Source organism: Parasteatoda tepidariorum, chromosome X2, assembly GCF_043381705.1.
Source record: "Parasteatoda tepidariorum isolate YZ-2023 chromosome X2, CAS_Ptep_4.0, whole genome shotgun sequence".
NCBI classification, from domain to species: Eukaryota; Metazoa; Arthropoda; class Arachnida; order Araneae; family Theridiidae; genus Parasteatoda; species Parasteatoda tepidariorum.
Genome location: NC_092215.1, coordinates 28,182,664 through 28,198,348, shown reverse-complemented (window position 1 = coordinate 28,198,348; position 15,685 = coordinate 28,182,664). Strand labels below are relative to the sequence as shown.

The 15,685-nt window shown below is 27.6% G+C and overlaps 1 protein-coding gene across 1 annotated transcript in view; it reads right to left on the bottom strand.

Annotated features, from left to right (window-relative positions):
- LOC107443352 (E3 ubiquitin-protein ligase goliath) overlaps positions 1–15,685 on the bottom strand; it is a 47,549-nt gene that overhangs the window by 10,459 nt on the left and 21,405 nt on the right. Inside the window, exons 3-6 of the mRNA XM_016057197.3 lie at positions 11,192–11,445; positions 6,443–6,514; positions 3,101–3,183; positions 940–1,036 (exon numbers count right to left, since the gene is read on the bottom strand). Coding sequence (XP_015912683.1) covers positions 940–1,036; positions 3,101–3,183; positions 6,443–6,514; positions 11,192–11,445 — 506 coding nt within the window. The remainder of the gene's footprint in view (positions 1–939; positions 1,037–3,100; positions 3,184–6,442; positions 6,515–11,191; positions 11,446–15,685) is intronic.

Genomic DNA, 15,685 nt, shown 5'->3' with positions numbered 1-15,685 from the left:
TAAATCCAAAGAAAAATGACAAATTAAAAAGTAACAAATATATGATGTGGAATCATTTAATTATTTGGGTACAGTTGTAGATAAAAAGATAGCAAGAGTAAAGATATAATGCAGAGAATGATTAAAGCCAATGCATGGTTTAAAGGACTGCAAAAATTCTTAAGAACACCGAATATTAAAATAAAAGCAAAAATAGAAATTTGCAAAACAATTGTCAAAGCAGTTCTACATTATGATTTAGAAATATGGAAATAGAAGAAGAAAAAAATAGAAAAACAGAAACCTTTCAGAACAAATGCTTCAGGTTTATTTTTATAATTCTTTGGCCATACAAGATAAGAAACGAAAATCGAGAAAAATCAAAATAAAGACAACAGAAGAGGAAATGTTTACACGGAGATGGAATTAGCTTGGCCATGCACTTAGAATGCTCAGAGAAAAAATAATATCTGTTGCTCTCACATGGGCCCCAAAAAGAAAAAATCACTAGAGGAAAACCTATGCTTACTTTACAGTGCATGATGTCAAATGAGTTAAAGATCTTTGGGATTTCAGGATGGGTGTTGCTAAGGAGATAGAGGCCATATTGATAAGATGGAGAGATATGCTGGACGCTGATGTGCCCAAAAAAACACAAAGAGGACAAATAAATAACATAATTGTACATAATGAAACAATTATGTTAAATTAGAGAAATTGTTTTTTTTTAAAATGTCAGAGATTTTCTAGAAAGATTTACGGTTCTACCGAATTATATAAGCAATAAGTTTAATTTTTTCCACAGAAATAGCAGGCACAATAAATAGCGATTTCAAAGTTAATCATGTTATGAAATAAAACAATATAATTTATAATTATTATTAATTGTTAAAAACATAAAGGAAAAGAGTTAAGATATTAATGATGAAATAGGTACACATAAAGTTATGCGCAACTTACCACCAAACCAAAATGTAGGAGAATGTCTAATTTACACATTGGGCAAGACCTGTGTTCTAATAGCCAAGGATCAATACAAATTTTGTGAAAAGAATGCCTAAAAAGAAACATAGATATTTGATTTTAGTTATGTCACTGTAATTGCTTAAAATAATTATTTAAAATTATATACTGATAATCTAAAAAGTAAAGTATGCAAAATGTGCATTATTAATTTTTTTTCACATTATTCTACATTTGTTAAACCATATTTCAATTGGTTAGTAAGAAAAAAATTTGGAACTAAGCGCATGTTTGACTGATGTCATTAGACTGTGCTTAGTAATAAGTTTATTTTTTTATCGAATTCACTTAAAAGTTTATCAGTTTTTTGATTAATAATGTTGTTTTTATTGAATCTAAAATTTTTGTAGAAAATATTTCCAACAAAATGGCAATTTTTCACTTCAACTACAAAAATTACAAATATAATAAAGTAAAACAATATCCTCTGTGAAATTGAAACTGCATTAGTAATGTTATACATTTTGTTACATTTTTCTTTAATTACAGGGAAAATAGAAAAAGTTAGCAAGTTTATGTGTATAATAAATGTTATTTCAAAATAAACACCATTTAGAGATAGTAAAGGTTTTTTCCCTGCATATCTGTAGTTTTATTAATGCAAAATATACTGTATTTTTTCACTTCTAAATTGACTTTCCAAGAAAATTTTATTAAATATATACATTATAGATTTACATAAAAATAATAAAAAAACAGTGGTGTTTTTCTGTTCTTTAAATTTTTCATTAAAATCATTAGTAAGCAATTCACTTGCATTATCTGGGATGGTCATATCACCCAAGGTTGTCAGTAACATTCCTTCTTATTTCAAAAGAAATAACGACAAGCATAAAAATAAACTTAAAAATTTCATACCAATATTAGGTTTAAAGAGAAAAAAATTAATTTGTTTAAAACATAAGGTTTTTATTTATTTATTTATTTTTTGCTTCACAAATCTAGGTTTACAATTTTTTTATTATGTTTTTTAGAAACTTTGTGAATGTTGTTTATTAGCATGCTAATCATAAACAGCAAATTATCAAAAATTCAGAAATCTAATAAACTGCAAATCTTCAGAGAAGGCAATCTTTTAATCATGAAACAATAAACTAAAAAAATATAATATTTTATTGTTGCTTAAATATAGGGCAATTTTTTTTATAAAAATATAAAAAAGAATTAAAGGAAATTATTAGGAATTTAGTTTATATTTCTTAAAATTTCTGAAGTGTGAATTTTTTAAACTTTATTATATATTAACCATATCTTCAAGTATTTTAAATATTGTTGTAATATGTAATAAAAAGAAGCTAATTGCTTTGAACTTCTTCAGCTTTTCTTTTTAAAGACTGAATGTTAATTGATAATTTTTTTATTTAAACTTAATAACAAGACAAGAAAACAATAATATTTTAGTCATAAAAGTTAAATTACACCAAAGTGAAAATATGCCCCAAGATAATAAAATAGTAAGCTTGAAAAGCTACTTTTATAAGTGCAAAATTCTTCACCACCTGAAATCACTACAGGACTGCCAACTACTATGGTTTTTGCGAAATATTTCATAGAGTGGTAAATAATTAAAAATTAAAACTTTCAAAATTTTTGATAGTTTTGCGAACCTTTTAAAAACTTCATACCAAGAGAGCTTGAACAAAGTGGCGTTCCATATGACCTCATAATCATTTTATGTAGTTGTTGGGAGAATAACTTCAAACCAAATTTACAAAACTAAGAATCATACGTTAAAACATGAATTCAGCTACAAGTGGAAAAGTTTATTTCAAAAAGTGTAAAAAGTTGGCAGCCCTGTTACTATCACACTCTAATGTGGGAATCCTTGTTTAGTACATCTCAATATAAAAATAAATAATATTAATTTAGTATTTTAGATATATAATATCTTACAACATTTAGATATTTAAACTAATATTTGTATAAGTTTTAGCACATAATTTCTAAAAATTACCTATTAAATAAAAAATGAAATGCCTTTTTTTAGATTATAATAATAAACTTTTGATTATTATAATTACTTTAAAACTTGCAAGGATGAAAAATGTCTGTGTACAAAATTAGATCAGATAAATTCAACATAGTAATTAAAATCTACCTGCAAGGAAGAGATCTTATAAGTTCTCCTTGTTGAAAGGATTCTATACAAATTGCACAACATTCATAATCTTCATCTTGATCCTAATAAAGAAATTAGGTCAATAGATATTGGATAATAATTAAAACTTTTATTTTAAATAAAAACTTAAACAATTTTAGAACAACTTTCAAAAAGTAAGTACAACAGTATATAATAACAACACAATATAAAGGGTGTCTCAAAACTCATAGTGCATTCGTTAAGGAGTGATAGAGGACAACTAGTCAAGCACAAAACAGCAGATAATCCATGGTTGGAATGCAAGTCATAAAGCACTAGAGCATGAAATATGCTGTGTCATGAAATGATGAGAAAAAAAAGACAGAGATGGAATGAAAAGAAACTGTTAAAAATTAAGAAAAACGTTTTATTAAACAAAATGAAATTAAACAACACTAAGTTCTATATGACAGGAACTGTTCAAAATTGGGAACATCAACATTAACACAATCTTCCTACCATAAAAAGAGTGACTACCACCACCGTACATTGGCAAAAACACCAGGCATCCCTCTTATGGTATCAGCAGCTACGGATATCCAGGCAACAAGATCTTCAGAATCTGTGGAACTACTGTCACAGATGAGACTCTTCATGTGACCCCAGAAGAAAATGTCCAGACATATATATTTTAAAGCCCAGACTCAGAATAAAAGTCTGAGCCCTCTAGTGAATTACGACTTGTGTTCAGAACATGGATTGTATGGTGTTTTGTGCTCGTCTAGTTTTCTTCTAACACCCCTAACATATGTACCATGAGTTTTGGGACACCTAGTATAAAGTTATAAGCGGTAAGAATGAGGCCCATTCTCTAACTAGTGCATATAATCTCCACACTAAGGCCGGCTGCACACTGAGGAAGCGAGAGGGAGGTGAAAAACCCCCAGTTTGACTCTCGCCTCTTGACCAAATGGGCTTTTAGGAGGTGAGCTGAAAAAAGGGCTGCACATTGAGGAAGTGTACTCTTCCTCAACGAAGGCATAGATTCAGCAGATATTTGCGTGTATATATATATAGCATAATAAATAAATACAAAAAGGAAAAAAACGTGAAGAAAATTAAGAAAAACAATAAGTTTTATTTACTGGGCATAAGCTGCAAGTGAATAGAACTAATATATATAAATCTATCTATCTATCAATCTATCTATATATATATATATGCCTAGCGATATAGAAAATATTAACAAAGTCTAAATTAACTGGAGAAAAAGTTTTTTTTTTATTCTTCATTCTCAGATGGCGAAAAGCTATTTTCATTAATTAAATTAAAATGTTTAAAAAAAATTTCTGGACAATTTTAAGAAGAAAATAACTTTTAAAAATGAGAAAATAAACAGCTTTTCTTTTCTTTTTTTTTTAAGAAAAAGAAAGGTTTATTTATTCTTGAAACTGATTGCTAATTTCTTAACAGTTCTCATTTCTTAACAGTTTTTTAAGAACAATTTTTGGTTCACAGAACTGATACACAGAATTTTGGTTCACAGAATTTGTATTTAATGTAATTTAATTTAGTACTATGAAATTGCAATTTAGCAACACTAAAGGAAAAGTCTTCATAGATATTAATTACCAAATACTATTAATTAAAAATATTTTTAAAAAACTTTATCGAAATTCATTAAAAAATAACTTTCAAAATAGAAAAAGAAATTAGAACTAAAAAAGAGCGTCTTTTTAATAATGTGATTAATCAGCTTTGAAAACTAATTTTTGATAGCATAATTTATGCCTGTAATATATTAATTAAGAACAATTTTGCGCACTTAAAATTGTTCAATGAGCACTTTTTAAAGTTCTTATTCAGTATACTACAAATTTATTTCTATTTGCTAAATAACAATTATTTCTTTAAATCATATAAAATAAAATCCTTGTATGACTTTATTGTAAGCAACTTCTAGAACAATATTGTCAAGAATATTATCCAAGAGAAAATTACTGAGAATTTTATAACTCTATTGAAATTATTTAATGTAGAGAAAAATATTATCACTCTCTTCCATTAAAGGATTTTGTTCAAAACTTATATAAAACTATTATTAATTTATTATTTGATTAACACTGTAGTTTAATTTTTTTTGCACGTAACCACAAAAAAAAGAAAAAAAAAAAAGGATTTTTTTTTCTTTTTGGAAAATAGAAAGTAGACACAAAACTAGTACAGATTCTATTTAAACTTCAAATTGTCAGTGAAAAATAATTAAATTAATTTATTTATACGAAATATTATTTATTACATTTATATCCATAACATTACATTTATAACAAATATTGTTAATTCAATTGAGGATCGTCCCTCATTTTGAGTGAAACAAAGTCTCATGCAAAGAGGAGGCAAGGTTTTACAGGTGGCGAAAATAGCGTTGAACCTATTTGAGAGGTTTGTAGGAGTTTTTAGCCTCCTGGAGGGAAAAAACTCTTCACTCCCTCAATGTATGCTTGCTAGTAGAAAACTATGGGAAACAAATTTACCCCACCTTACGTATTCTTCTCGTTTCTCACTTGCCTCCTCAGTGTGCGACTGGCCTAAGAGTCTGAAAAAAGGCCAGGCAAAAAAAAACAATAGAAAAGGCAGAATTTCTAAGTGCTAGCAAAAGAAAGAACAGCATTGAAAGAGCAATCATTAGTTTAAGAGATGAAATAAAAAGAGCAAGTGACAAAAACCTTAAAAATAATAAGATCAATAAGAAGACACCCTGCTGTGACAAAGAACTGATAGTAATGTGGGGAAAAAATAAAAGAGCTCTCAGGCTCAAATTCTTAAAAATGTTCAGATCAAAATGAAAATAGCAATATAAGGTGCAATTTAAGAAATGCTCAATGGATTAGTCTAAGAGATGAGATAAAAAGAGCAAGTGACAAAAACCTTAAGGCACCCATGTGGGACAAGGAACTGATAATAATGCCAAAAAAAGAAGAAAGAAAAAAGAAAAGAGCTCTCAGGTTCAAATTTTGAAAAAATGTTCGGATCAAAATGAAAAACAACAATATAAAATGCAATTTAAAGAATACTCATTGAAATCTAACATAATGATTAGAATAAAAAGCTATTATTATAACATTGAAACAATTTTTGTTAAAAAAATATATATAATTTTAAATAATTCCAAAAATTTAAATAATTTCCTCCATTAAACTAAGAGAAAAGGTTTTGAATAAAAAAAATATGCATTAAAATTGGGTCAAAATTAAACAAAATCGTTATTCTGATTGGGACTCTACTAACAAACATTTACTGCATAATATTCAATAAAAGTTAAAAAGAAAATTGCAAATAATAAATGAAAATAGAGCTTACAGACTCATCAGTTTTGACTGTTTTTACAGGAATTTTATCTAAAGCTTTTTTTGCTGCACTGCATAGCTTTCTCTGAAAATAAAAGCAAATTGATAAAAATATACATCAAATATAAAAATCCATATTAAAAGTACACAATGACAGTAATATCATAAAAAGGTTTTTAACTTATTTTAAATTGGTCATTTTCAATTTGTTCTTTTAGGGATGGACACTTTACGCGGAGGTATCACAAATGAATGACAAGATTTTGAATATTTATATTTTTGAAACTGCGACCCATACTACAATAAATGAATAAGTGATACATTGAATGGAAGCGTTGAAGGGTTTAAAAAAGAACAATCTTTCATGAGCATGGTTAAGAGGATGAGGCAGGATTTTACTAGAATTCAACACGAATCTATGACAGTTGCTGCCTTTGAGCTCGGAATTTTTCAGAATGAAAGGGAAACTATTTCAATAAGTTTCATTTCAGGATACATTATTTAAAATTTGAGAAATATAAAAAGAAAACAGCAAAATTTTCTTGAAACATTGTTGTTTAAATTCATTAAAGTTAAAAACAGAAAAAGATAAAACTCAAATAACACATTTGCACAAATTAGATGTTTATTGTGTAACAAAAGATTCACACATATTTTGTATCGAAAAAAACTTACTTTGATGTTTTTTTTCAATATGTGCAATAATAATTGTAATAAGTGTAATAGTTTTAAATATATAAATATTTAAGGCATGGTCAACTATCTGTGCTAATTCACTTATTTCATTTAGGTAATAGTCATTCTTAACTTGTATTTTAATTTTTTACAATAATATTTGATTTCAAATTAGTTTTCCAGATTATCATATATTTTTCCAAAATTATGCTTAAAAAATGAATCAAAACAAAAATAAATAAATAAATTAAATAAAAAATCTTCAGTTGTTAGAAAGTGCATTCTCTTTTAAATCACGCAAGAGTTTTTAAATAAAGAAATCCACTTTCATCTATCCTCTCCTTAAGGAATTTGAAAATATGGCTTTTCATTATACTATTACCATAAGTCATTCACTAGTAAGATACAAAAATTTTCAGAAATATGAAAAGTGTATTTTAATAAATAAAAAAAAAGAAGATAATTTCTTAAGAACAATATGATAAGATGTGTCACACTCAGGTTGGTATTGTTTACACAATTTCGTTCAAAACCACAAAGATCTAAATATTTTTTTAGAACATAAGAATTTTATTATAAAAATTTCAAAAAATGTTTTTAATTTTTTTTACGACTTACTTATTTTAGTAATTATTTTCATATTGTTCACAATTTATATTCACAGTATGCATATTTTAGAATATTTTCAAAACAGAATGAATCAGACAAAAAAAAAATATATATATATAGAGTACATTCACAATTATACTTTCACAACTGTTAAGGAAGAACAACACAGTAAAATTTTGTGAAAAAGAAGAATGTTTCAATGGATTTTGCAATGATTACAATAAGCTTAACTGAAATTTTTTTTATCTTATTCTACATATTTTTATTTTAATTTTATCAAATTAAAAAATTAGTGCATTTTTAATAGAATGTCATAACTTATTTTCTAAATTATCCATAACTTGTTGTAGTTAGAAGTAAAAAAAAAAAATCATCCAAATTTGATTCCCTTTTGATCTTTTCAAACTACGTGGATGCAATTTTTGTTGCAGATATGATTTTTAAAAAAAATAATAATTTTCACAAAATGGCAGCGTTTTGAAAAAATATTCAAACAATGACATAAAATAAGTTGCATTTTCGAGCATAACTCAAAGTCAGACAACCCAACTAAAAATTTCTTACGCACATAGAATTATATTCATTGTGAATATTGTGAGAAAATTAATTAGTTTAAAATTGTATTTAGAGATACAGCAAATAAAGAAAACAGTTTCGAGCAAATTGCTTTTAAAGTTTTGTAATCAATAATGCAAATAAATCTATAAAATTTTGCAACAAACTATAATGCATCAATACAAAGTCCATAAGATGCTTCTTTTCCATCATTTTAAGCCGTCTCAAGTGCTGACATTTTCAAAATGAGCAAATATATATGTTACTAATTTAAACTAACAGAAGCGCTTTCTGTTTACAAAAAAGCCTTCATTTATAGAACAGAACAGTATATATTTTTTAAAATTATAAATGTAAGAATTTTTTAAAAAAAAATCTAAATATAAAAGAATACATATTCTAATATTATTGGCAATATTCTCCTGTTCTAAAAAATATTTGTATGGTTAACTTTTTTTAAATTTTTGCTATTTGGAAATTACTTTTTATAATATTAATCAAAAACTCTAGCTAAAGGCTAGAGTTTCAGATTGCAGAATTTTTTATTCTCAAAATTAGTGCAGAATTTTCTTATTCTCAAAAGATAATAGAAAAAAAATCACGAGCGTTTTGTTCCACCTTTGATATGCAAGAAAGGAATTTTCTGAATATAGTTCTGCAGAAAGGGGAAAAAAAGTTCTGTGAAAAAAAAAATTTTTTTCGAAAAACTCTGCTCATAAAAAAACGGAACTTCTTTGTTTCCCAAATAAAAAATCCTTCTGCAAGAACTCTGTAATGTTCTGTGACATCTGTGACAATATCGCCACGATTCTGAATGGGGGGGGGGCATCAATAATTGAATTTGGCATTGGCAAGCAATCTCTATTAAAAGATATGCAGTGGAATTTCATGAAAATTGGGTAATGGTATAATAAAATAATAGAAATTTTACTTAGCAAAAAAAAAGTTCCGTTAGGCAATCCTAGATATAACATTCCCTACAGCTTGGCATCCCAAATTCCTAGACTTTAATGCTTTTTACTTTTGGCTATAACTACACACTGAAAGATAGAATAATACATTATGGGTATATTCGCTACCACCAGTGGCATAGTTTTAGGAAGGGTTTGGGGGTACAAAACCCCTCCGAAATTATATATATTACTTGATTAACTAACTATTGTATGGTAAGTAGGATGTAAATACAAAAAAGTTTCATTATTCAGTTTTTTGTAGTTTAAACGTTCAGAATATATATATTAGAGGGAAATAGGGCCAAGGTAGCCAAGTTGGCAGGACACTGAACTCAGGTTCGTGAGAACAGGAGTTCACATCCAGCCGTCCGAAAACTCTCTGTGTAGTAAATGGTGACTGGTGCACCTTGAATATGTCGGGTCATAAAGTCCTCCATGTTGCCATAACAAATTAAACTCTGGGGGTGCTGAATTGGAGATTGAGCGTTCTATGGTTCAGGTCAAAATTACAATTGCAGATGAATGAATGGATGCATGACCCTATAAACAGGTATGACGTATGGGTGAGGCAGGAAGACGAATTCTTCGTCATAGATGGCGCCATTGGAAAACAAGAACAGTTGCATCCCATCTGCTTTAATGGCCAAAGACAAGAACAATAGGAGGAGATAACCAATAACCCCGTCGAACATGCATTGAAACTATGTCACTGGCTACCACACACTGCTTTCAAGAAATAAACATGGGATCTCATGCTTTCAGATGGTGTTAGACAGCACAGTATTGGTTAGTTTCAGAAATAAGGCGAAACGTAGAAATAAATAATAAATAAAGTTAAAATAAGGGTTTTGTCTTTCGACCCCACTTCTGACTAAACAGTTGAGAATCGGGATCATATTTTCCAGGTAGAGGATACCAGAATGCATAAATCAGAAACTGTCATAAAAAAGTATATTTATTCAGTATAAGTTCGTATTTTTGTTAGATTTTGTAACTTAAAATATGGTTTTGACAAGGAAATTTAATATTTATATCTTGGACCATTATGATTACACGTTAAAGCGCGAAAATCTGATAATTAGAGTTAAATTTCATACCATGAGTCACATTTTTATTTTTATTTTGCACACTCTTCAAAGAAAAGCAAAAATTTTTTTTAATATTAGAGAGATTTTGCATAGCGATACGGTATCCCGCTGCCTGTAACGGTAACGTTATTTGATCTTCACAAGCTTCACAGCGTATGAGTGAAAATTTTTATGCAAACTGCAGAATCAAGGTTAGCGTTGTGCATAGCTTGAGAAAAACGCTATGCAAAATCTCTCTAACAATATTATTCGTTCGTAAACGCTAAGTTTAAAAATTGTTTTAAAAAGTGTTTAAATCACGTTAAGAATATTAAAAAAAAAAAACTTTCGTAAAAAACGTAAATTGGGGAACTTTCGTCTGATAATTGAGAAGCTGAGAGTATGAACATTTTAGAGACATTTTAGTGAATTTTGAGAAAATTAGTGAATTTTTAGTAAATTTAGTGAATTTTTAGAAAATTTTATACGTTGATAAAGAAATAAAGATAGTATTGCTTTTATGCTTTTGTCCGCAAGGCTCAACTTGGCAAAATTTTTGAATTTTCAACAATAATTTAAACTGTTATAACAATAATTTGAATCAGTTATAAAAAAAACTGTTTTTTTTTCTTCCTTTCTTTCAGATGCACTTGAAACCCTTTTCCACTCTAAAAACATTTAAAGACTATTACTTTGTACCTTCATCTACTGAGATTTACGAAATTTAATAACATACAAAATAAATTAATGTTGTATAGATAAATAAGACAAAAATAAAGTCTTTTCCCGAGAAATCTCATATAATTTCAAGGATATCATTTCAAATCTTCTTCTACTCTGCTAAAAATCTAAGAAACGTTATTTTCCCCCAAAACAAATATAAATACTTAAAATATAACTTACCGATAACATTTCCTTGGCATGAATATATCGAAATCTTTGAATGTAATAGAAGATAAGCCATGCAAAAGATATGATCATGAGAACGATGAAAGATAAAGAAACAAATAACACAGATGTCCTATTTATTTGTCCAAATCTAAAAATTCCACGAGGTCCAACACCGATTCTCATTATAATGCGGGTACCATTATCTACTAAAGATGCTAGTTGTTCTCCCTTCCTTTCGTTTATCACTACAAATGTTATCCGGTACGCTACAAAATAACAAATCGATACATTAAATAAAATAATTAAGTACAGGAGAGAAAAACATTTATGAGTAATGCATTACAAATGTCATGCGGTAAGTTACAAAATAACAAATCGATACATTAAATAAAATAATTAAGTACAGGAGAGAAAAACGTTTATGAGTAATACATTACAAATGTTATCCGGTACGCTACGAAATAACAAAATGATATATTAAATAAAATAACTAAGTACAGGAGAGAAAAACATTTATGAGTAATACATTACAAATAATATCCAGTAAGTTACAAAATAACAAATCGAAATATATTAAACAAAATAACTAAGTACAGGAGAGAAAAATATTTATGGGTAATAAATACACTATAGATGTTATCAGGTACGTTACAGAATGACTAATCGATATATTAAACACAATAATTAAGTAAACAAGAGAAAAACATCTATAAGTAATACACTACAAATGCTAACCGGTACGCTACAAAATAATTAATCGATATAATAAACGAAATAACTAATTACAGAAGAGAAGAACCTTTTATTTATAGGCACTACTTTAAGTCAGGGCTTTTTAAACTATGGGTAAAGATAAGCCGTATGGTTAAATTTTGGGGTCGTAAAAAATATAAATTGTAATATATTTTCTACATGGTGTGTGTGGGGGGATAGTTAAAAATATTATTATTATAGGTATATTGCTGTTATATGGAGGGAAAAAAAACTGAACACCTTAACAAATTTTGACCAACAGGGATCGAGTTTTCATGTACCAAGATGCAAATATAAAAATGCGATTAAACATGTTAGTTTGTGCTGATGATTTTTTAAGTTATAAAACAACACACAAAAAACGTAACTTCTCTGGATTAAAACGTAGCTTCTTTAATTCTTGACCTTCGAAATATGGTATCAGTCGCAATCTGGAAAAACAATTTCTCAATAAGTTTGAGATTTTGGCCATATTTCTGTAAATATTCAAGAGAAAATGAAGTAAAAGTAAAACAAACGTAAAGGCTTCACAATTGTGTGACCAATGGCATGATTGCAGCAATGTGGTCAGCATTGCGCATAGGCCACCTTTACTTCCCAGAGAAACTAGTATCCTTCGACTTGAAGCTAGAAGGGCTTCAAGCCGCCACTGGGAATCGAACTTCAGTGCTTCACAATGACAATTCAGTGCCTTAACTACTGAGCCCTAGCGGCTCTAAGAGAAGATACAAAAAAAAAATGACCTCACTTCTTAAATTCGTTTATCCAAAAATAATTTAATAGAAAATGTCACTTTTTAAGCTTATTTATTTGTCAATAAAGATCGATACATTTTTGAATTGCAATTTATACAAACCTTTACAATTTGAAACAACAAAATGCAAAATATAAACTAAATAAATATAATAAATTTTGAGAAATGAAAAAAAAAAGTTTTTTTTTTTCTTTTAAATTTTTTATAAGTTAAAAAACTATTTGCCGATATTTTTTTTCAAATTTCACATTTTTTCATTTAAAATATTATAACTTTAAATGAAGTAAAAAATTTTTACACAGAACAAATCAAAATTTTTTTTTCATATTTTTTAAAAATTCCCCACAATTTGAAGGTCAAATATTCGAATTAGTCAAAAAAATAAATTAAGAAGAGGAAATACGATTTTTCTACTAAAATTATTGTCTGCACGATTAATACCTAACGTTGTCATCAGCACAATTTATTTAGTCTAACTAAACGATACGATTAAACCAATGATTTACTAAGACTGCATCTTAGTACACGAAAATTCAATTACTAGATCAAAAGTTATTAATTTAAATCCATTTTTTTTATTTTGAGCACTGTACTTTGCTTTTATTTGAATGTTTATAAAATCTCAGATTTCTAATCAAAGGGTATAATAACATTATTTGGTTGTTGCTACACAGCCAGAGATTAAATGCAAAATAATAACAAAAATGATTTTAAAAATATGTTCATCAAAAAAATTTTTGAATATTTTTTATTTATTTATTCACTATTATTACTTTTTCCCTTGATTTATTCATTTATTTATTTATTGTAAAAAGCTGCAATTAGGGTAGATTTCTCTTAAATACTTGTTTTGTTAAATGTCATGAAACAGTAAAATGTAAAACTTTTTTTTTTTTGCATTGGTTGAGAATTAGGAAATAATTAACAATTTAGGACGAAAACTGATTATTAAGATTTAAAAGGGGAAAAGAAAAACCGGGTTTTTAAGCAATTGTTGAGTTAGAAATACTGTACATACATTCTTAAGCAAGACAAATTACTGATTAATGAAATAATAAAAAATTTAAAAAAAAAAAAACGCAGCAATGATTAGATTAAATCAAAGTAAAGATTGAAAAAAAAGAGAGGAAAAATAGATGTTCATTCAAAAAATACCGAAGTTAAAATGGAAAGATAAAAATGAGAATTGATTAAAGTCGTGTTTTTAAAAATAATCGTCTGTTAACATAAACTTTAATTTTGTAACTCTAAATTTAGAAACTTTAACAAAATAATGACAGCCAAAAATGCAGCTTTGTTTCCTTTGACATTTTTATCAGTTTTACTTTTAGATATGTCAATTTCATAAATTGACATAATCATGTCAAATTTATAAAATGGTAGTTTGTTTATAAAGTCAAGGTTTCTAAACTGTAACAGAAGAAATCAAAAGTTGATTATTATTTTATGAAATAATGTGCAAGTATTTAGACATCTCACACGATTATATCTGCTAAAAGAGCCCTCTTTTTTGCGGATATAATCGTTTGAGTTGGGTTTGAGTTATATCTTTTCCTTTTTTTGTTTTCCGACAGTTAAATTTTTTTTTTAATTTTTTAAAATTTTAATATTTTTAAAAAAAATTTTTAATAGTTTTTTTCTTTTCTTTTCATAATCTTTATACTTTTTTCATGCGTTCTCTATATTTTCAACTTATATTTCAAAAAAAGCAATATCGTTCCTAAATTCTGGTGAATCACAATTGAGGAAAGCGGGGTTAAAAATATCAAAACAAGTTGACAAGTTCGATTTTTTTGATAATCACTTTTCAACTACTCCTTTTGATTTTCGTCAACATATATATACAGATTATGATGCTTTTATCCTTCCTCTCTAACCTCAATAGCAGTACGCCAGATTTAAATAATGTTTATTCTTGTAAATAATGTATGCTATACTCTCGGCGACCAAAGTTTTTTATACGGTCCCGGTGAAGTGTCAGTTTCCCGCCACAACAGTAAGAAAAAAAGCATGCTCATCTTATAGTATTTAATAACTTACTGTTTATTTAGGTCTANTCTTGTAAATAATGTATGCTATACTCTCGGCGACCAAAGTTTTTTATACGGTCTCGGTCAAGTGTCAGTTTCCCGCCACAACAGTAAGAAAAAAAGCATGCTCATCTTATAGTATTTAATAACTTACTGTTTATTTAGGTCTATAGACTTTGGAGATATACATTTTTAAATAATATTTTACAAATTGTGAAGTGCTATAACGTTTTTCCTTCTCAAAAAAGTATTTGTGCTTTCAAAATCCGGCATATTATGCTCGTTGAACTAAACTTTTTTACAACTATTATGACAATTATGTATTAACTTAATGTGACTGCAAGGTGTTACACCTTTTTCCATTTAAATACTATTTTTCGAATTTTAATACTTGCACATTTTTTACTTTTTTCTGCCAAGTATCTAAAAATATACAGGGTTTTTAGAAAGACCCTCCTTAATATGCATTTTTAGAGTCCTTATCAAAATTGAANATATATATATATATAGAAATCAGAGAAATCACACTATAGGGCAAGGGAATGTAATAAACAACCAGATAGGTTTGATTGCGGGGTCAACAGAGATAGGTTGAAAGACGACTAATAGAAACACCTTAAAGTTTCAACTTCCAATTAAATCAGCTTTGACGTTTATTATGTTCGCTTCCTCTACTGTAAATTGTCAGGCTCCGATAGCGTTTTTGCTTTATCCATCTAAAATACTAATTTGCGACCTCCATATGTATACTTTTTGTTTTTATTATGAAAGAGATTCTAAAAATGTACATTAAGGGCGATCTTTACACAACACCCTCCATACTGTATATATTAAGTGCAGTGACTATTGATCATTCTGAATAGATCTATTGATTCCCAGCTACTCACATTTTGAAATGTTTAAGAATTTTAGAACAAACACCTAAATTGAGTAAATTCATAATTTTATCTAATGACAAGAATTAACGCA